Source organism: Leptopilina heterotoma, unplaced genomic scaffold (genome assembly GCF_015476425.1).
Source record: "Leptopilina heterotoma isolate Lh14 unplaced genomic scaffold, ASM1547642v1 Lhet_125, whole genome shotgun sequence".
Classification (NCBI taxonomy): Eukaryota; Metazoa; Arthropoda; class Insecta; order Hymenoptera; family Figitidae; genus Leptopilina; species Leptopilina heterotoma.
Genome location: NW_025110845.1, coordinates 1,245,777 through 1,268,300, shown reverse-complemented (window position 1 = coordinate 1,268,300; position 22,524 = coordinate 1,245,777). Strand labels below are relative to the sequence as shown.

At 25.9% G+C, this 22,524-nt stretch overlaps 1 protein-coding gene across 15 annotated transcripts in view; it reads left to right on the top strand.

Moving 5' to 3' along the window:
* The window catches only part of LOC122512724 (troponin I), a 75,448-nt gene that overhangs the window by 23,230 nt on the left and 29,694 nt on the right, over nt 1-22,524 (top strand). For 8 of the 15 annotated variants that reach the window (XM_043628743.1, XM_043628746.1, XM_043628742.1 and 5 more), the window contains 3 exons: nt 752-852; nt 21,453-21,496; nt 21,796-21,937. In XM_043628743.1, the coding sequence (XP_043484678.1) occupies nt 752-852; nt 21,453-21,496; nt 21,796-21,937 (287 nt within the window). Of the gene's footprint in view, nt 1-751; nt 853-6,855; nt 6,957-14,805; nt 14,907-21,452; nt 21,497-21,795; nt 21,938-22,524 lie in introns of all 15 variants that reach the window. The other 7 variants (XM_043628744.1, XM_043628740.1, XM_043628750.1 and 4 more) reach the window with 2 other exon arrangements.

The window sequence follows — 22,524 nt, the reverse complement described above, 5'->3', positions numbered from 1 at the left end:
CAAAAACGAATTAATTAGCACATAATAAAAGTACTGAAAAAATTAATAATGTTTAAAGAAATTAAAAAAAGAACACCTTTTTTATAGAAATATTGTGTTGTCAGACTGACCCCATGTATTATCTAAGGGTAAATTTTATTTTACTATTCGCCTATTTATGTGTTTATCTTACTCATTATAAATTTTTCTGTTTGTTTTCTACCTAATTGATGCAAGTTTACCTGCAAAAAACATTTCAGAATCAATTTATGAATCTATTGAAATTCTTTAGGAATTTGGTTCAGGAAAAATCCAAAGGAGAAAGATTAATAATTTTTTCTCATCTATTTCATTTTTAATATTTTTACATTGTCCTCATTAACTGACAAAATACAATACACAACAAATACAACAAATTACAGGTCAATTTAATAAAAATTTAATACAAATTTTTTTTAATATATATAAACCATGTCTTATAAAAATACTATTTACATTCAAATTTTTACTTCTGAGAAAAATTAAAAAGAATCTAAAAAATTTTTTAAACTACAAAATTAATAATTTGTAAAATTTATTTTTAGAATAAAAAAATATTAATTCACATTTAAAGAATATATTTTTTTCAAACGGGTTGAAAAGTATTTTGTTCACAATTTAGAACATTTTCAGTAATGAAAATTTTGTAATTAAAAAAAATAATTGTTTTTAACATTTTATATAATTGATTGTTGTGAATTAAAGATAATTAATTTTTAATCAACATACACAGAGACAATAAAGCGTGTGTTGCGCGAATATCACACAAGGATCGCAGCACTGGAGGATAAAAAATTCGACATCGAATATCTAGTCAAGAAAAAGGACTTTGAGGTACTTTCCTTTTTAAAAAGGAAAATAAATAAAATAAAATTTAAAAAAAATGTTGCCTTTTGTGGGCGGGACACCGCGCGGTGTCCATTTCGCGTAATAATCGTTCAAATTCTGTTTCTATGTTGCGGACGCAATTTAAAACACGAAGCTTAGCATTTATCGGTCTTTTTTAACAAACTGTCTCAAAACATCTTTTTTTGCCAAAAATTTTTACTTTTTTCTTTTATAAACGTATGTTAATCAAATTTCTGCGGGAATTGGACCCGAAAGTCATAATTTAATTTTATTTACATCAGAAGTTCATTTCTACTTTCAAAAAAGAAAATTTTTCAAATCTCAAGTTGTTAAAATAAATTTTTTTTGGATGAGAAATTTAAAAAAAAAAAAATAGTAAGTAATTTTTAATTACTTTTTAGATAAATTATTATTAATATTATTATTATATTATATTACCTATATAATATTATAACTAAATTTTGAATTGAATAATTAAAAAGTTTATTAGTTAAATAATTAAAATTAAAGACAATTATTAGTCAAATACATTTTTTTAAAAAGAAACTGGATAGGCCATCAAATCAAAAGTATTTGTTCAGCTCCAAATTTTTGTATAAGGACTGACTTTTCATTTTGACTCTCTTTCCGAAGTCTTTTTACCAAATTTCACTATATTTCAATTCAAATAATAATTTTAAAAAATTGTTTTGTTAAATTTTAATAAAATAATTAGCAAGTGATTTTCGGGTCCTAAAATTCCTTTTCGTCTAATTGTTTAATTTTTGTGATACGTCTTTCAGCATATCGATGTCGATGTTGGTTGTTTTTTTACTGGATGAATTCTACGTATTTCTGTTGATTTTCTCTCATTTTCTATATACTATGATACTTACACTTTGTAAATCCACTTCCTACATCCTTTTTCATTTATACACACACACACACACACACTTTAAATCATGACACTTGCAACATTTTTCATTGAATGCAGCCAGATTCATTTCACACCATTGACTTCAAGAATTATACTCATTCCATTATAAATTGGATAAATTCCAATCTATACATATAAACTTGTCTAAATTGTCAGTCATTTATTGTTTTATTAAATTATATTCTTTATTGTTATTATTATTGTTCAAATCTTATATATATATATATATATATATATATATATATATATATATATATATATATAATATACGTAAATAGAAAAATAAAAATAATAAAATAATATAAAATCTTTTTTTTTCTAATGATAGCATCAGGCCTCGGATTTTATGATTTTATTGACTTTTTTCGACTTATATTTTGATAAAATGTGACTTTTTTATATTTCTTAAACATTTTGCAACAAAATACCACTTTTTATTGGTATAAAATGCAATTTATTTTGATTTTACTTGTGCGAAAAATATCAATAATCAAATTACCAAACAGACTTTTATCCTGAATGTAAAAAAATTGCCAAATTACAAAAATTAGTATTAATTAAGAGGCTGATAGTAAAAGTTAAAAATTCGAAAAAATAATTGAAGTTTAGAAAAATTATATAGGGTCAGAATTCGTGAAATTTTCACAGAAAATAAAAAGTATTTTTTTTAAATCGAAATGTTGGAAAAACATTTCTATTTGGCTCTAAGAATGTGTCCACCAAAGAACAGAAAAAAATTTTTTTTTTATAAAAGTTATTGCAAAATGAATTTTTTTGCAACTTTTTAAACAAAATTTTATTTCTCCTAAATGAATGAACCAAACGGGAATATAAAGGGGATAAAATATACTTTCGTTTAGAATTAAAAAATGTTACTTTTTAATAATTAGAAAAATCCCTGAAAATATTAAGCCAAAAAAAAATTTTTTCTAAATGTTATTAACAATTGAATTTTTTAGTACTGCTAAATTAACAAACTTTTTTCTCGAGTTCCACACTGAGAGAAGAAAAGCACAGAATCCGTACTGTGACAAACACCGGCCGTGTAAAATGCGTGTCAGTGCCCGTTCTTAATTTTATTCAGTTGGTGTCATTCATAGTTCAGATACTATGCTCAAGCAGCGCGGCGGCGGTACGAAATAATTAGTACAGGATCTGTTTCATAGCGACCGACAGATACTGTACTTCTAAACAGTAGCATTTAATTTAAAGTACAACATCTGTACCTCAAGCCAAAGTCAAAATCCGTTTCACATTTTAGCACGACACCTATCACACAGTGGCACTGCTGCTGCGTTCAATTGGAGTACAGATGCTGAACTTTTCTATTTCAGAATCTGTGCTTTTCTTCTCTCAGTGCAGTTGACGGATTTTAAAATTAAAATATGTGTTTTTTTCGTCTTGGATTGTACTATTTGAATATATTTTTTGTTTTAAAATTTTTTTATCTTTTATAATTTTTTATATAATTTGTTTATAAAATGTTAATAAACAAACATGTTCTTCACGTCCTAACAAAAAAATTAAAATTGTATTCTATTCCTTAAACGTCTCCGAGTGTAAAACTGTTTTGAAAAAAATGAGCCTCAATTAGAAAAAAAGTTATTAATTAAAAACTGCAGGTGTGTAGAGCTTTACATGACGTTAAACTCGCCCCGCGCACATTGGCATTTTTTACAATTTACTGTTCAAAATTGTCTGTAACCTACAAATTTTATCGGATTTTCATGGGCTTGGTCTTAAATTAAAGGGGATAAAATTTCTAAAAGATCCCACTAAACCAATTTTTGAATTTTAAATTGTTTATTTTTTTTTGTTACTCAAAGTTAACAATTTACAATATTTTTAGAAAAAATCATGTTTATTTTTTTTATTTTTTCATTGCAGATGATTGGAATCAATTTAAATTAGTTCAGCATGACCACCAGACAAATAATAATGCATAATACAATTCATTTAAATTGTTGCAAACAATGTTAATTAACAAATAGATAACTTTGGTTTTTTTTGTAAAAAAATTTTTTTTTGCCGACAAATTTATGTTTATTTAAGTAATCTATGTTGATTTTAGTAAAAAATTATTTTGAATTTAATAATTACCATTGTTATTAACAATCATATGAACAATAATAACCGACAGATTGGGTCGGTCGGATGAATGCCTGGCTCGGTGGGCGGACCAAGGGTACTTGGTTCGCGCCCATTAGCCTGGGACTTTTCCGGCACGTGAGATAATCTGAGCGGGAGGTTTGACGTCGAAGTATAATGATGTGCACCGTCGATTATTGTCCGGTACACACCATTAGAATTCGACTGTCGATAAACCGGTTGTACTCGGAGAGGTTTTCTACAGTTTCCCTCTCCACTGGGGAGAAAACCCATTAGACGGGTGGTCCAGGCAAATGCGAGTACTCCTAATTTTCAAGTCGCTCTGTAGGCGCAAAAATTTAGTATTAAGAAATGCTTGTAAGGATTGTTCTACGGTTGTAAAAACACTTGTATAGCCAAGATTGTAGGCTTAAGACGGGTGTATAAACAAATAAATAATATGAACAATAATATAGTTATCAATAACCAAGTAGAGCTTTACATGACTTTAAACTCGTTAAAATAGGAAAAATAATTTTTCTTTTTGCAGAAATAAGCCATTTATTTGTTTAAAAAGTAAATAATTTGTTTACAGCAAATGTAATTCTTTGTGCTAATAAATTTTTAAAGTTTTTGAAAGAATGTACATATTATATAAACATTTTATGTTTAAAAAATGCCTAAAATGTTTACAAATGTTAAAGAAACTTGATTATAGTTCATATGATTGTTAATAACAATGGTAATTATTAAATTCAAAATAATTTTTTACTAAAATCAACATAGATTACTTAAATAAACATAAATTTGTCGGCAAAAAAAAATTTTTTTACAAAAAAAACCAAAGTTATCTATTTGTTAATTAACATTGTTTGCAACAATTTAAATGAATTGTATTATGCATTATTATTTGTCTGGTGGTCATGCTGAACTAATTTAAATTGATTCCAATCATCTGCAATGAAAAAATACAAAAAATAAACATGATTTTTTCTAAAAATATTGTAAATTGTTAACTTTGAGTAACAAAAAAAAATAAACAATTTAAAATTCAAAAATTGGTTTAGTGGGATCTTTTAGAAATTTTATCCCCTTTAATTTAAGACCAAGCCCATGAAAATCCGATAAAATTTGTAGGTTACAGACAATTTTGAACAGTAAATTGTAAAAAATGCCAATGTGCGCGGGGCGAGTTTAACGTCATGTAAAGCTCTACACAGCTGCAGTTTTTAATTAATAACTTTTTTTCTAATTGAGGCTCATTTTTTTCAAAACAGTTTTACACTCGGAGACGTTTAAGGAATAGAATACAATTTTAATTTTTTTGTTAGGACGTGAAGAACATATTTGTTTATTAACATTTTATAAACAAATTATATAAAAAATAAAAAAATTTAAAAACAAAAAATATATTCAAATAGTGCAATTCAAGACGAAAAAAACACATATTTTAATTTTAAAATCCGTCAACTGGAACTCGAGAAAAAAATTTGTTAATTTAGCATTACTAAAAAATTCAGTTGTTAATAACTTTTACAAAAAAATTTTTTTTTGCTTAATATTTTCAGGGATTCTTCTTAGCCATATTAAGCGTCAAAAATAGTATATTAAGCAACAAGGGTATAAAGGCAGCCATTTGTTTACGGTGATTTTTGTGACACGAGTGGAGGTCGAGGGCGCCGTAGACCTCCACTCGTGTCACAAAAATCATCGTAAACAAATTGGCTGCCTTTATTCCCCTGTTACTTACGATATTTTTTATTCCTAATGCAAAAAAGTGTCGATTTCAGATAGCAGACCGTTTTCTCCCATGGGCAAAAATAACGCATGGGATAAGCTGTTATGTTTGCCTCTTGGGAGAAAATGGACGCCATTTTGATATGGTCGAGCAAATGAGTGACTTTATACTCCCTGTCGTCAGCTATCTAAAAGCGCCATTTTTGCAATAATGGCGGGATGTGGGATAAAAAAACTATTTTGGTTCAAAAAGAAAATTTTTTAGTTTTAGGTGATCCGTTTGAGAAATTCTGACCTATAATGAAAATTATATCGCACGGCGATGCGATTTTTATGATTTTCAGAATTAAAACATTATTTTTAAATACGAAATGAACAAAACACTATCGAATTAACATTATCATTCAATTATATAACCATAAAAATGATCGAAAACTAAGTATAGTATAAATTTTTTAATTCTAAACGAAAGTATATTTTATCCCATTTATATTCCCACTTGGTTCATTTCAATCGGTTCAATCATTTAGGAGAAATAAAATTTTGTTTAAAAAGTTGAAAAAAAATTCATTTTGCAATAACTTTTATAAAAAAAAAAATTTTTTCTGTTCTTTGGTGAACACATTCCTAAGGCCAAATAGGAATGTTTTTTCAACATTTCAATTTAAAAAAAAATACTTTTTATTTTCTTTGAAAATTTTACGAATTCTGTCCCTATAGTTGTCATTTTTAAAAATAGGTAATTAAATTTTTATTTAAAATAATTTTTCTGTTTTAAAAATTTGTATTATAATTTTTAAAAGTACTCGTGGTTTTTGAACATTATTAAAAAATATCAAAATATTATTCGAAAAAAATTGAATTTAACAAAAATTTAACAGCCTTAAAGTCGATATAACATACGAATTTTTATATTTTGATTATTACAAATAGAAGTAATTAAACGATTGCTAATTAATTATTAATTTTTTATCTTAGTTTTAAAAAAGTTTTACATCAAGATCATTTATTAATTTATAAGGTTAATTATTTTTTTTAATTATTTTAATAATTTTAATAATTTCAATTTTTTAGTAAAAAAATTAAAATGTAAATAAAAATTCAGATTAGGTGAATTTCATGAATTTCATATTTATCCATATATATGCATGTATAGACGACAATACACATTTTTTAAAGTAAATGAAGTATATTATTTTGAAAAAAATATGTGGAGATTTATTTACAATGACATTACGTTTTGGCAGCAAGCGTAAAGTCAATCATGAAGGAGTATTATAAGAGGATCGTCGTCCTGGAGGAGGAGAAATACGACCTTGAATTTGAAGTCACCAAGAAGGACTTTGAGGTCTAGAAATTTAAACGAACGAACATAATTGCAAGATAATGCAAACATTAATGCCAAAGAAAAAAAATTTTTATAGAAAACGATTTGATTCTTTTATTCTTCTGTTTTTTTTGGTAGGCTAAAACGCTATAGCGCAGTGCCTTCGCCAGAAATTTTTTAAATTTTATACAAGTTTTTATTATATTTTTGTATATGTAACATAAAATACTTTATAATATTTTTATATTTTCTATAAATTGTTTATTTTTATAATAATCATTAAAACTTTCCTTCACTTATTTGTTTGAAAAAAGAGCATATTAAAATTTTGTTTTTTGAAAAAAAATATTTATATTATAATAAAAAGAAAAAATAATGCCCGCCAAAGTATCTTAGACACTAATGCAGCATAAAAGTTTTTGTGCTCAAAATTTTCATTAATCTGAAAAGTAGTTTTTATGAAAGAATTTTCAGTAGAAATAATATAATTAATTTAATTAATCCTCAAAACTTTTATCTCGTTTGAGTAGTTTGAATTTCTAGTTGGCTTCAACTAGCATATATTTATTATTTACTACTTAATTTAAAATCATTTTATTATTATTGTATATTACTTTTCATCATTAGGTATATATTATTTTTTACACATTTCATTTTTTTTCACATTCCATTATTTATTACTTTTTGTTTTTACACATTTCGTTATTTATTATTTTTTAACACATTTCATTACTCTTGTTACATTTTATAAATTTCATCATTTATATTTTCTTTCATTTCTATTTTTAATATTATTTATCTGATTTAACTTATCACTTAATTGAATACACACAAATCCAGACATTTTCTTTTGAAATACTCCGAATCATTATACAGCTTCATGCTTCGCTTTCACACAAATCTATTTTTTATATAACCTTACAATTCCCAAATCTTCTTCCAATGAGAGCTTTTTTATTTTGAAAATAAGATTTCTCTCGAATAATGATTGCATACAATTTCACTGTATGCATAATTACAAAAAAAATCCTTGAGATGCATTGCATAAATATTTTTAACTTTATCGGAAAACAAAAAATCATTAAAATCAAATGCACCTCTTAATACTTTTAATAGTATATTTTTGGTGAAGTTTTTAAATGCATTTTATAAGGTGTCGGATTCCCTCTCTTAATATCAATTTGAGTCTGGAATTAAAATAAATCATTGAGATATTTAAATAATGTTAAACATTAATTTAAAATCTTTATAATTTTAATTGTGACTCATGCGTACAATAGATTTGATTGAGTTCTTTTCATTGTCTCGAGATATTTTTTCATTATTAAAATAATAGATTTTAAACTGTAATTTTTATTAGAAAAGAATATTTTTTAAAATTAATTCTGATTTCATACACAAATGACACACTGTTATTTTTAAATAATGAGCAACAATCATCGCTAAGCAAGATTTTCCGTTTCGATAAAAACAATTTTTAAGCTGCGTTATTTTTTTTGTCACTTCTTGTTTTTTTATAGCCGAACTGCAGACGATTTGTACGGCATACTGGAACAGAATTTCCACTCTCGAGGGCGATAAGTTTGACCTCGAAAGGAAAAGTAGAATGAAAGATTTTGAGGTAACTAATCGGCTCAAATGGTAGCTACAAAACTCAGAAAATTTCACATAATCACACAAATCAAACAAAAAATAAAAACGTTTATTACTCTGGCATTCGATTTTATATTTAAGAAGAAAATCATACTCATTTTCCATCTAAAATTTTGTCAAGTTATTAATTTAATTTTTTTTTAAAGGAAAATGATTTAAAACTTAAAAGGAAGGTAGAAAAAATTTGGTTTCATCAATTATTTTTATAATCCTACATCATATGAGACTTAACTGAGTCAATTAAAGCTAAGAAATTTCATTCGCGCGAAAGAGATGCTTTAATATATACATATATACTGCGAGGGAGAAATTAAATTGTGAAACAGGAAAATTTCTCGCGAGCTGCAAGTGATTTTCTACTTCAAAGTAAAACGAGTATTTTCAAAGTTTTGTGACTTGCAAGTTGAACAAAGTTAAAGTTTTAATGATAAAGTTTTTAAACTTTAGTTACAAAAACTATTTGGGATTCTTCATAAAGCATTAGAAAATTTTTAATAAAAATAAATTCAAGTAATGTTTTAAATTCTAGTGTAACTTTAGCACTTAGTATTAGTAGTAAAAGAAAATTTCAATCGGACATAATAAGTTGTAGAAACTCTGATGCATTAGCTGCAGGTGCAAATGAGACAATTTTCAGAAAATAATTAATAATAAGCAATAAAGTATTTTTAGTTAGACCAAAGACATACAGATTCAAAATATCAGTAGATAAGTCGAGTTTCAGTCAGACAAATGTATTGTAATCGTTTTGACTACATAGTAAGTAGTAAACTTCAGTTTCAGTCAACCAAGTAAAAATAATTTTACTTCTTATCTTTTAACCTCAACATTAAAGTTAAAATCTCTAAAACATGCAATTGCAATTTTAAACCTGTTTTTAATTATGTTTTTAACATGATAATTTTCGAAAATAACTTATTGAATAATTTAATGTTTATTATTTATGAAAATAATTGAATGTTTGTAAAAAAATTTTATTATTTATGAAAATAATGAAATTATTGCGAAGAAATTTATAAAAAATTTGTAAATAATCGAATTCCTGATGAAATTATTATTATTTTCTGAAAATAATTAAATTCCTGGGAAAATTTTATTATTTATGAAAATAATTGAATTCCTAAAAAGAATTTTATTATTTACGAAAATAATTAAATCCCTGTAAAAATTTTATATTATTTATGAAAATAATTGAATTATGGCGAAAAAATTTATAAAAAATTTGGAAATCATTGAATTCTTGCAAAGAATTTTATCAAAAGATCTGATAATAATTGAATTTCTTCGAAAAATTTTATTATTTATGAAAATAATTGAATTTCTGGGAATAATTTTACTATAAAATTGTTTATAATCCTATTTAAATATTCTTTTGAAGAATTCCTTTGAATTTCTTTAAAATAATAAAGTTTCTTTAATAATTTAAATTGAAAATTTTCAAAGTGATTGAATTTTATATGAACAATTTCTTTAAAGTTTTTACAATAATCATGTTTCTAAACAATTTAAATTAAACATTTAATTCTTGAATTTTATTAAAATTTGTAGAAAATAATTGTATTCTTTTGAAAAATTTCTTTAATTTATTGAATGCAATCAAATTTTTTTAGTAATTGTATTAAAAATAATTGAATTCCTGAGAAGAATTTTATTATTTATAAAAAATAATTTATCTTACGTTGAATTTGACTACGTATAAAAAAATTGAATTGTTTCGAAGGATTTATTCAAATTTTAGAAAATTATTGGATTTTTTCGAAAAATGTTATTAAAAATTTAAAAAAAAATTGAAATCTTTCATGAAAAAAATTGTATTAAAAATAAAATAAGTTTTGCAAAGAATTTTACTATTTATAAAAGTAATTGAATACCTTTGAAGAATTTTTTTATTATTATTATTATTATTTTTATTATTATTATTATTATTATTAGTATTATTATTATTATTGCTATTTCTCTAAATAATTGAATTTTGGAAAAGAATTTTATTATTTATCAATATAATTGAAATTTTAATGAGAATTTAAAAAAAATTTTGAACAGAATTAAATTTCTGGGAAGAATTTTATTATTTTTAAAAATAATTGAATTTCTGCAATTATTTGTAAATTCTCAAAAATTCTCCAAATTATATCGTTAAATTTACAAACTTTTCTTGCTTTTTCAATCAAATTATGGACTTTACGGACCTTTTTTCTTAAAAAAAAACCTGACTTTTACGGACTTTAAACAAATTTACGGACTTTTACGGGATTTACGGACCTAGTTTGAGCCCTGCATACCTTATAAGTCTTTACAATTTCTATTAAATAATTCATTCTTCGCACAATAATTTTCATTCATTTCACTTGTCTTAAATCTTTTTTTCCACCACTTTAATATAATATTGACAAAAAATGCAAGTATATTATTTATAGTATTTTGATTAGTAATTGCTATTTTAGTCATCCTTATAGATATAGTTGAAAATTAGGCAAAGTTATGATCAGTAGTTGTGACACGATGGAAAATTAAGTACAATAACGGAGTCATGCGTATCTCATTGTCAGGGGCCGTTCAAAAAATACGTAACGCTATTTTTCGGAAACTTGGACCCCCCTCCCCCCATGTAACGCAATATTGTATACATTAGCGCCATTTTTTCTGCTGACCGTAACAAATAGCTCGACCCCCCCTCCCCCCAAAAAGCGTTACGTATTTTTTGAACGGTCCCTCAGAAAAAAATGTCTAATTTGCAATAAATGGATTCTATTTGAAATGAATTGAGGGTCTTGGGGAAAAAGGACACAATGTGCAGAATTTTTTATCCCCCACTCTCTCCCACTGAACGAAATGGTTTTCACTGTATAGTAATACAGATCAGGCGGAATTTTATCGATGCCAGAGTAATTTCGTTTGGACTTTACAGGCCGAACAAGTATCGTCGATATCTCACAAATTGACGCCAACTCAAATGGCGAGTTGGAACGTTCGTGCAGTGTGAAAGTTTCCACTTGCAATTCTTTAACACGTATACTTGACACCCACACAATTTCGCGATTGACGATTTTGTGATAGTACGCCTTTTTTTCGTATATACTTTTCAATTCTTTTTTTTTTATTTTTTTACACTCTTACCGAGCTCGCAGTAGTTTGAGAAATGATATACGTGAACGATAACCCGACTATCCTGTTCAATTCCAATGGCACGAGTACTTTGAATGGCAGATGCCTGAAAAATATTGCGCATATAATACGCACTCGAAGAGAGAATTTTCAGAGCAGGTGATATGGTCGCAAATGATTTCATTTATTATTGATTCAGCACATATATCCAATTAATAATCCAAAATTTGAAGTCAATGAAAAATTTAATATAGACACTCTTTTTTTTGCTCATTCATGTACTTTTATCATTTATTTTCAAGTGATTTTTCAATATCTTCATACTATTTACAAATGGGGGAAATTGATTTCTTTTTAAAATCGACATTATTCCAAATGTTTTTTTTATTTGCACTTTCTTGAGTCAATTTCAAACATCATGTGTTTGTTTTAATTTTATTTGTATTTTTTATTTTTTTCAATAGTTTTAAAAATAATAACTGTTGAATTGCTAATGAATTAAAGAAACCATTGCAAATTAAGTTTTTAAGAATTGCAGTTGAGTTGTTTCTTTTATTTCAAGTAGTTCAAGTTAGAATTTATTAATTACATATTTAATTTTATAAAGATTAATATTAATTTGAAGGTATTAAAAGGTGGATTCCACGTCAGTTCAACATACTAATTTTCATGAGTAATTTTTAAAGGGGTTTTCACGAGTTATAAGCTAGTGACCTTTTTTCCTATTAGCCATGTAAAAATCAGAGTGGGACCATGGAAATTTTTGAGGAAAATAATAATTTATCATTATTATACATAGAAAATGATGATTTATAATTAATTTCTTCAAAAAGTTCCATAGTCCCACTCTGATTTTTACATGGCTTATAGGAAAAAAGGTAAGCTTTCGATTGGGATAGGTTAGAAAAAAATAAAAAACACCGATTTTGAGATATATTGAAATTAAGAATTTGACCTTTAATTTCAAGGTCATGTTGAAAGAAAACAACTTTTTTTCATTTCTAGCTTATAGCTCGTGAAAACCCCTTTAAAAATCACTATTCGTACTTTAAATTTGATTAATTTTACCTATCAATATATTAAATTGAAAAAAAGATATTTTCAAAAAAATCAAAATTTTGAAACTCCATAACTCAAAAAATATTTTATTAAATTAAAAAAATAATAATATTTACACCTCTACTAATAATAGTAAAATTTTAGCAAAGTTTAGAGAAAATTCATTTTTTGACCTGGGCAGTTGAGGAATTTTGCCCCATATGTTCGAAATATGTGGTTACGTTTTATTTTTTTACTCCGAATTCCTTTGAGATCCCAAGATAAAACTTACAGGAAATATAAAGCACATTTGCCCTAACATTTAGTAAAATCTTGAACAAAATCAAAGATGATGTTTTTTCAAAAACGAATTTTTAATTTTTCAAAATTTCAAAAAAAAAATTTTTTGAATTTTTTTTTATATTAATTTTAACTTAAAATATATACTTAAAACCAAAGAAATTCTTTTTTCTTAAATCTAAAATGGGTTAATTAGAACCAAAGTTATAGCACTTTAAAAAAAAGACACAAATTTTGAAAATGACATATTTTTGGTAATTTTTAAAATTTTGAAAAAATATTTGGTGGAGTTGTTTATCACTATAAAAGTAATAAATTTACAAAAGTACAGCCAAATCCCAAGAAGTCATAAAAATTAGTGTGTTGAACTGACGTGAAATCCATCAAAAGAAATGTTATTAAATATTTTCTTGGTTTTCTGTTTAGCTTATTTTTTGTTACTGGTTATAAAGAAAATATAGGTTCCGGATGCAATAATCGTTTCTTCGCTTGAACTGGTAGGCTAAGAATACATAAAAAAAATGTCTTAAATTAAGAACGTAGACGAGCTTGCAACTTTCTTATATAAACATTTTTTTTAATAAATTATTGAAGAAATAATTTAAGATGCCATTTTATTTTTGAAAAATGCCAAAAAACATGTATAATTTCATTAATTAGCCTAGAAACAATTACTTTACGAATAAACACGGTTAAATTCTTTTAAACTTCTTTTAAAGTTAGATTGAACTCTCGTATTTTGAATTAGTAAAATTTGACTAAATATTATTAAACATTTACTAATCGCTACTTATTTGTAACCATATTTTCTTGAAGAAGTTTTCAAACGGGCACGGGGTGCGTTCACGTAACTTTCACTCAAAAAATTTTCACTTTCACTCAGAAAATTCTCAGTTTAAAACAAAAAATTTTCACTTTAACCTACAAAATTTATACCTCTACTAAAAAAATTCTCACTTTCAATAACAAAATTTTCACTCTCTATGAAGAAAATTTCACTATATACAACATTTTTTGATTGATAAAGTGAAATGTTTTTTAGCAAAATTGAACGTGAGAATTTTTTTAGTCGAGGTGAAAATTTTTTGACTGAAAGTGAAAATTACGTGAATTTAATTAAATTTTAGAACTCGAAATTCTTCCGGGTTTCCGAAATTCCGTGTACACGATTAAATTCGATAACTCGAAAATAATTTTTCTTTTAATTTTATCTTTTAAAAATTCGTCATTGCATCCAGAACCTGAATTTTATTTCTACCGAGAAATGAATAAAGTAACTTTTATTATACACTCATAGTAAAACCTAAACTTTCTGTTTCTGTATAAATTCTTCACTATTTTAGGAAAGTAAATTTTTACTATTTCCAAGATAAATTTTCGAAAATATTGACCCAAAAATACACAGAAATTCCAGAAAAATTAATATTTTACTTTGTAAATAAAAACAAGTTGCTTTATGTATTTTTTTCCATGATATTTATTAAAAAATAACGAAGATAAAAAATATAATATAATGTCTCTAAATGATCTATAATTAATTTTTTTGTAAATTAGGTAGATATAAGAAAGGGGGTTATCTTTTTTTATTACAAAAATTCACTGTATTCTGAATAAAGTACAAATTAAAAAAAACAATTTAAAAAAATTTTTTTTTAACAACAATAAGAAAAACGAAAATTGACTTAAATTATTCGTGTGAAAAAAGAAATGTCATCGCTCATTTATATCTAAAGAAGAATCTAAATCTGAGGCTGGTCTCTCCATATTGTTATAGTCGACTTGAAGAAGATTTGCCAAATGTATTACGACCGCGTCTACATTTGTGAGGGTCAAAAGTGGGATTTGGAGCGTGAAGTACGAAAACGAGACTACGAGGTATAACCCACCATCGTATGACTATAAGGACTAAAAACAAACCTTTTTTTTGTATTTTTCGTCTCTCTCAAAAACATAGTTTTTTTCTTTTTTAAATGATTTCTCTATCGGAGAATTGCTCTTTTTTCCCCTCCTTCATATTCCTCATTTTATTCTTATTTTTATATTTTAAAAATTATTATTGTTCTGCTTGAAAAACTGAGAGTTTAGCATTTGTTTGCCTGAATTCTAAAAATTTATTAACAAAAAAATGTGTCTAATAAAAAAAAATTAAATTTCAAAAAGAAACAACAAATAATGAAAAATTTAGAGCTCTACTCTCAGTAAAATTGTTCTGCCCGTTCCGATGAATAAATTATTGTCGATAATGAGAAATTATTAAAATTAATGTTTATGAAAAACTGGGTTTTCTCCTGATAATCTTGGACAGTCCTGTTTTCGCTTATTAATTTTTTTTTTTAATAATTTACTGTACGATTTCTAATAAAAAAAAAGAAAATCGATAAGAACGCGTTTCGATTTTTTCATATAAAGAATATGAAGTGCCCTTCATTCTATTCTGCACCGCAAATGTACGCAGCTCTGGCAAAAGAATTTTTTTCAAATTCTTTGCAATTTCACGCACGTTTAATTACTTTCAATGTTCAATAATAATAATAATGATCTTCTTTCTATTTTACATATATTATTTTTTTATAATTTTAAATTACATTGTATTTTATAATATTTACGTTCTTAAATAACATTTATGGTAATAACGATTATAATAATATTATTATTATATTAATTAAAATAATTTATAATAGTATAAATATTATAATATTTTTTATCCCACATGCAAAAAAACGGCGCTTTCTGATAGCAGACGACAGGGAGGAAAGTCATTCATTTCTTTGACCGTATGAAAATGGCGGCCGTGTTCTCCCAAGGGCAAGAAAATTAGCTGTTCACATGCATTTTTCTTGCCCTTGGGAGAAAACGGCCGCCATTTTCATACAAGTCGAACAAGTGAATGACTTTTACTCCCTGTCGTCTGCTATCTGAAATCGCCGCTTTTGTGCATTAGGAATAAAAAATATCGTAAGTAACACGAGAATAAAGGCAGCCAATTTCTTTACGATGATTTTTGTGACACTTCTTCCGGTCTCGGGGCGCCTACGGCGCCCTCGACCTCTACTCGTGTCACAAAAATCACCGTAAACAAATGGCTGCCTTTATCCTCTTGTTGCTTAATATACTATTATCTTTTCTATTAATGATTAATATTAATTATATATTATTAATTAGGATTTTTTAACTAAAAATTAACATACTTGATTTAAAATTTGATATAAATTTAATTAATGATTTTCAATGTGAAATTTTTTCTAAGTCTATTTGTTTCTGTTTATTTCTTTCTGTATCGTTTTCTATCTCATCTGTCTTCTCTGTCTTTTCTATCTTCTAATCGTAACTGGCTTTCTACTAACTATAAGCAGCCAAGAGAGAAAGCTTTTTGATTATGACGCAGGGCTGGGCAAGCTTATAGGAGACGTTTTTCTTCTCGGAAGCTAGCTTAAGTAGATGCCGGAAAGGCCGCTTTGAATAATAAAGTGCACCGTTTCGCTTCTCTCTACGATTCTCAAAAATAGCTTCTCGGGAAGGTAAACCACTCACGTATTACTCTACCAAAGTTTTTTTTTACTAAAAAGCAAAATTTAAAAAAAAAAGTTTAAATCACAGTTAAAACCATCTTATTATCGACTGTATCGTGAAAGTCTTCAGAAAACTGTCAGATGGGAGATTTATAGAGAAAAAACATTTTTTCTTCGGACTAGCGTCTTTTAACGTGTTATAAGGTGATAAGAATTTAACGCTAGTCCGCTTAGTATTCACTGTCTTATTTTATAATTCTGGTATAAAATGATATTTAGATAAAATAATATTTATTTATCAGAAAACTTTATTAATCAAAAATAAATTTAAAGAAAAATAATTTCTTTTAAATTTTAATTTAGAAAACGAAAATTAATAAAAAAAAGAAAAAAGCGAAAAATTATCGATTATTAAACTGAGTTATCTAATTCAAAAATGTTTTTTCTCTGGAAAAGAGAGGCAGAATAATATCGACGAATCAAACATAAATAGTTTTAATCGCAAGCTCTGGACTCGGAGTCGTAGCCTCTTTTTTTTGCTCTCACTTGGTTCATTTGTCCGGTGGAATCGCGGACGTTATTAGCAACTTTAATTCGGGAAAAGAGAGAGAGAGAAAAAAATACGCTTATGAATTCGAGCACCAGAGTATTCGAGGCGTGTCGTGTGTTTCAGTGCAACATCATTTAAAAAAAAAAGAAAAAAAACCTCTCGAATTTTCAACATCACCGCTATTGGGAAACGCTCTCGGCTGTGTAGTTCATCAGCCATCTCGTTCAGAAAATCGTCGGGCAAGAAGAAAGAAAAATTTGCAACACTAACAAATGCATGGCTGATACTAACGAAGACTACTCAAAACTCAAAAAAAAAAAAAAAAAAAATGCTTGCGCCTCATTTTAGCTTTTATTGCTCTCGCGTTGGAGTATGGCACTTCATATTCGTCACTGGATTAAAAAAAACAAAGAAATTGGTAAGAAATTTGCACTTAAGTTAAACTGAATGTTTTTTGAAAAATAATTCAGAAAAAAGCTAAAAATTCAAAACGTTGTGAATACAAAAATTTACAATTTTTATAAAGAAAGACTATTTTTTAAAATAATTTCAAAACCATTTCAAAAAATTGCATTTAGATTAAAAAAGTTTTAAAAAAATTCTAAAAACAAAAAATTACAAAAGGATTAAATAAATTTGTAAATTTCAAAGGCTTTGATAGAAAAATAATAAAATTCAATACTTACAAAATTATAAAACAATCTAATAATTTTCAAGAAAAAAAAAATTTGAGTTTAAAAGTATTTAAAATTTGAATTAAGATAAAAAAGCCGAAAACTTTTAACTTAATCAGAATTTAAATTATTCATATAACTACGAAACTAATATTAAAACGTAACTTTAAAAATTTGAAAGTGTGAAACAAAATGTTCAAATCTATAAAATTCAAATAAATTCAAAGACTAAATAATTAAAAAAAAATGTAAATTCAAATAAGAAAGTTATTAAACAAACCTTTTTTTAAAATAGAAACAATTTTAGATAAGGATTTAAGAAACTAATAAATTCATAAAAATATATGTAATATAATGTAATTTTGATAAAAATTTAACAAGATTCATTTCTTCATTACGTAGATTTATACTGAACTTTAATTCTTAATGTGCTAACCTACATTTAATTTACATTTTTTTTGCAATTTTACTAAGATAACTATTGAGAAGAACTTTTTTCACAAAAAGTTTGTTACAAAAATTGATGAACAACTGCTCGTCAATGTTTCAAATAAATAAAAAAACAATAAAAAATGTTTCTTAATTTAGATAAATCAGTAAATAAATAAATAAATAAATGAAAAAGACCATAAAAATAATGTGAATAAATGCATAAAAATAATAATTATTGATCTGAATAATTATTGAATTGCTCTTACACAATGTTTATTAAATTCAAAAATATAGAAGAAAAAATTAACAATAAGTGAAAAATAAAATCTTATAAATTTTTTTTATAACTACAAAAGAATTGTTAAAATAAAACAATTTAAAGTTGTTATGTTTATATTCGAGAAGACAATAAGAAAAATTTATGAAAATAAAAAGAATTATAAGAAGTTTAAAGCAAAAATTATAATTAAAATTAAAATTTAAAATAAACATGATAAAAATCGAAACAATTACAAATTATTTCTGTCAATGATAAAACTCAAGCGAAAAATGTTAAATATACAATTTTTTGTGTGTTGAAATTTGAATTAGAGAAATTTTTTTTATAAGCAAAAAGGGGTTGTATTTAGAACACTTAGGGCTCTCACAAAGATGGACGCGAGGCTCTGTGGTGAGAGCGCGTGCGAAGAAGTGCCATGCTGTGAAATTCTCTATTCAGAAATTTTTTTTTGTTTTAGAACCCTTATAATAGTCGCGATTTTTTTGTCCGTGCGGAACGGCTTTTCTAGAATGGAACAAAGAGGGTAGACGTAAAAGCGATTCCCAAAAGCATAATAAACATTTTTATACTTCTTGAGAACACAAATTGAAAATTAAATATTTGCACCGATACACACGTCACCCACTTTATGTGTTGTTATGATGTTTAACTCAGCTAACTCCATAATTGATTCGATAAAAATAACAATTTCTTGTCAACACTAAATATTTTTTTGAAAATTTATTTTGAAATATGCATAAAAAATTAATAAATATGAATAAAAGAATTTAGATGTTTAGAAGAGAAAAAAATAAATTAAATAAAAGAAATTTGAATTTTCTCGAACCAAAATGTGGGATTTTAGTGAATGTGGTCCAAGGAGAGAGCTGAACACGACCAGCCGTTCCGTGATTGATAATACAAAAATTTTAAGAAACAAAAAAAATGTAAACAGACTGAAAAATTATAAGCCTTAAAAACTCATCGATGGCTCAAAGGGTGAAACCCCTTTTTACTTCCCGTTTTTTTTCTATAAAATATCTCTGCCTTGAATTAATATTGTATAACAACATTTAATTTTCTTACGTCTAATGGGACTCCATTGAGACTGAATTTTTTTCGGCAATTTTAATACCATTTTAATTCTTGGGGGATTTAAGAATGTGTATAAAACTCTGGTGAAATTGTTAGGGATTACTTATTCTCAACGTTGATGAAATAGTTATATTCAACGAGGGAAAGTCTGACAGAGTGACAATTACTTCCTACAAGAACGAATTTCCTGTGAAAATTGCTTTTCCGTTTCTATTTTATTTGCATTGCAATAGAAATTCCTTCATTGAATACTTCGTTTCTTTTATGTGGATATTTATTTTATTATAAATAATGAATAAAATCGTGTTACAGTAAACTCTCGGTAAATAATGATTTTGATATGCAATACATAGAGGTTTCTTTGTACAAAATAGTATTTGTACTCTTATCGAGGGTCGAGTACATTTTTCAGTTAAATGAGAACTATACAGTAGAACTTATATTTAAGTGAGCCTCGTTGTTTCAATTTAAAATACAACAAAGAAGAGTTTAAATATTTGTTAGAATTCTTTTGAAGTTGATGAACTATTCAATAGATCCTCAATAACTGGTAAAGTTCATTAATAAATATATATGTGTTCTTAAGAACTGTTATAGGGTGCAGTGTACCCACTATCTTTCATGTTGCTATTATAAAGACAAAAGTAATTGTTGAAGAAGCACTAATTTAAGTAACTTTTTTTTAACGGATACAGCGGATTTGATTAGTTATACTCTAATGAGGTCACTGTTTGACATTTTTATAAAGCTTGAGACTCAAGATGCGTTAGACCCCTCATAGTTAGTATTGAGGATCATAGTACCTACGTTATTGAGGATCCACTACTTCTTTTAAATTATTTAAAGACTGATTTTTAAATCAGACCTTAGATCTTAAAAAATCAGTAGAACTTCTATAATACAGATTATTGATTGAAGGTCATTATTGATTATGTAACTCATTATTGAGAGTTTACTGCATTTTTGTTTAAAAATGCAGTAGACCCTCTACAACTGATACAATCTATTATTGAGAGATCATTGTATCTTTAATTTTTTACTTCTAAACATAAAAATTAATTCTATGTTCCGAATTAAAATCGAATTCTTATCGAGAGAATACTGTATAATATTTGTAAGTGATTTTGGTAATTTTATTTTTTTAGTAAAGTTTTCAATGAATCCTCCTTCCATCCGATAAAATGTCATTTCATCCCGAAATCTTCCCTTAATATTAAATAGAAAACCTACTTTCCTCTCATCATTATTATATGTCTCCTGCAATTAATATCAACAAGCCAAAATCATTGTTTGACACTACAAATGGCTCGCAAAAATCATATAATTTTCTGAAAATATTATCATGCAATTCGCATGACATTTTATGTTTTTCACTATTTATATATTTATTTGTTCGTAAAGTTCAAAGAAATGCATGAGCTTTGTTTAATTTTTTTATTCCATATCGTGTTTGTACGTGGTAGAATAATATAATTTCTGTTCGTGAATTCTCAAGTCTCAAAAGATTAAGTTTTCCTTGTGTTTTTTTTGTGTTGTATAACCGCTTGTCTTGAGCTTTGTGACTATGTATACTTTATAGTGCGCTATTGTGTTTGTTCAGCAAGTGAATCGTAAACACGTAGAATTTGTAAGGCGAAAAATATATTCGACTCGCAGCTTCGAAGGACGTGTAATGAGGCGTTGATAGTGAACCTTCATTGTAACGAAAATTGCACCAGATTCGTTGCATTTTGCACGCTTCGTTAAATTCTTCGAAACTCGCGATGCTTCGAGAGAGTAACTCTCTTTAAAGAGTTGGACATTGCTGAAAAAAAATAAAATAGAAAATAAAACTGCTTTTACAAATTGAAAATAATTTTTCAATAAGAAAGTTGATACTAATTACATTTTTTATTGATGCAGATTTCCGATTTGAACAGTCAAGTCAACGACCTCCGAGGTAAATTGTAAGTATCCATTGTTTTTAATAATAATTAAAAAATCTGTTCTATAATCATTTATTCAATTTTGTCAAATTTTAATTAATTGCCATTCATCATCAATTTATTCAATTAATTTCATTATTTTATGGATATTGATAAATATATTGATAAACATAGGACCTCGAATATTTTAATGTACATAATTATTAATGAAAAAAAGAGGATAATAATTTTTTTTAATAGAAACTTTGATGAAAATTGATTCAATTACTTGAGTATATAAATTAAGAAATAAAATTAAAAATTCTATTACTTACCTACAGTATGAAACCAACTTTGAAGAAAGTTTCTAAATACGAAAACAAATTCGCCAAATTGCAAAAGAAGGCTGCTGAGTTCAACTTCCGCAATCAACTCAAGCAGGTTAAGAAGAAGGAATTTACCCTCGAGGAAGAAGACAAGGAGGTAAGAAATTTTTCTATTCTTGGCGTAAATTCTTATAATCAACGCGTACAAAATTTCTCAATCGAACTTTTCGGTTTCCAATCAATTGCACTTTTCTTCGCGCGGAGCAACTTTCTAAAACTATAACTTCATTTTTAAAACAATATAATTCATAATAAATTTTTACTTTTTTATTTCATTTTTTACTTTTAGTTTCATTTTCTTATTACTTTATTGTTATACTTATATTTTTATTATTATTATATTATTGTTATCAATTACAATAAATTAAATAATAATAAAAAATGATTTATTGTTTTTATTATTGTTTTATTTATTTTGTATTATTATTTTTATTGTTTTTATTATTATTGTCATCTTTATTCATTTGGTTTCTTCTGTTTCATCATCATTTTGTTTCTATCATTTTCTTTCTTTTATTATCAACGCACTAAAAGAATTCCAACTGAAATTTTGATTGGAAAGGAAAATTTCATCGGAACTCTGTTGCAATTTCATAGAAAAATATTCTCAGAATTCTGATGCAATTTCCAGAAAGTATCAAAATCTTCCCAAGTAGAATTGCGAAACATTTTAATTTTTTTTAC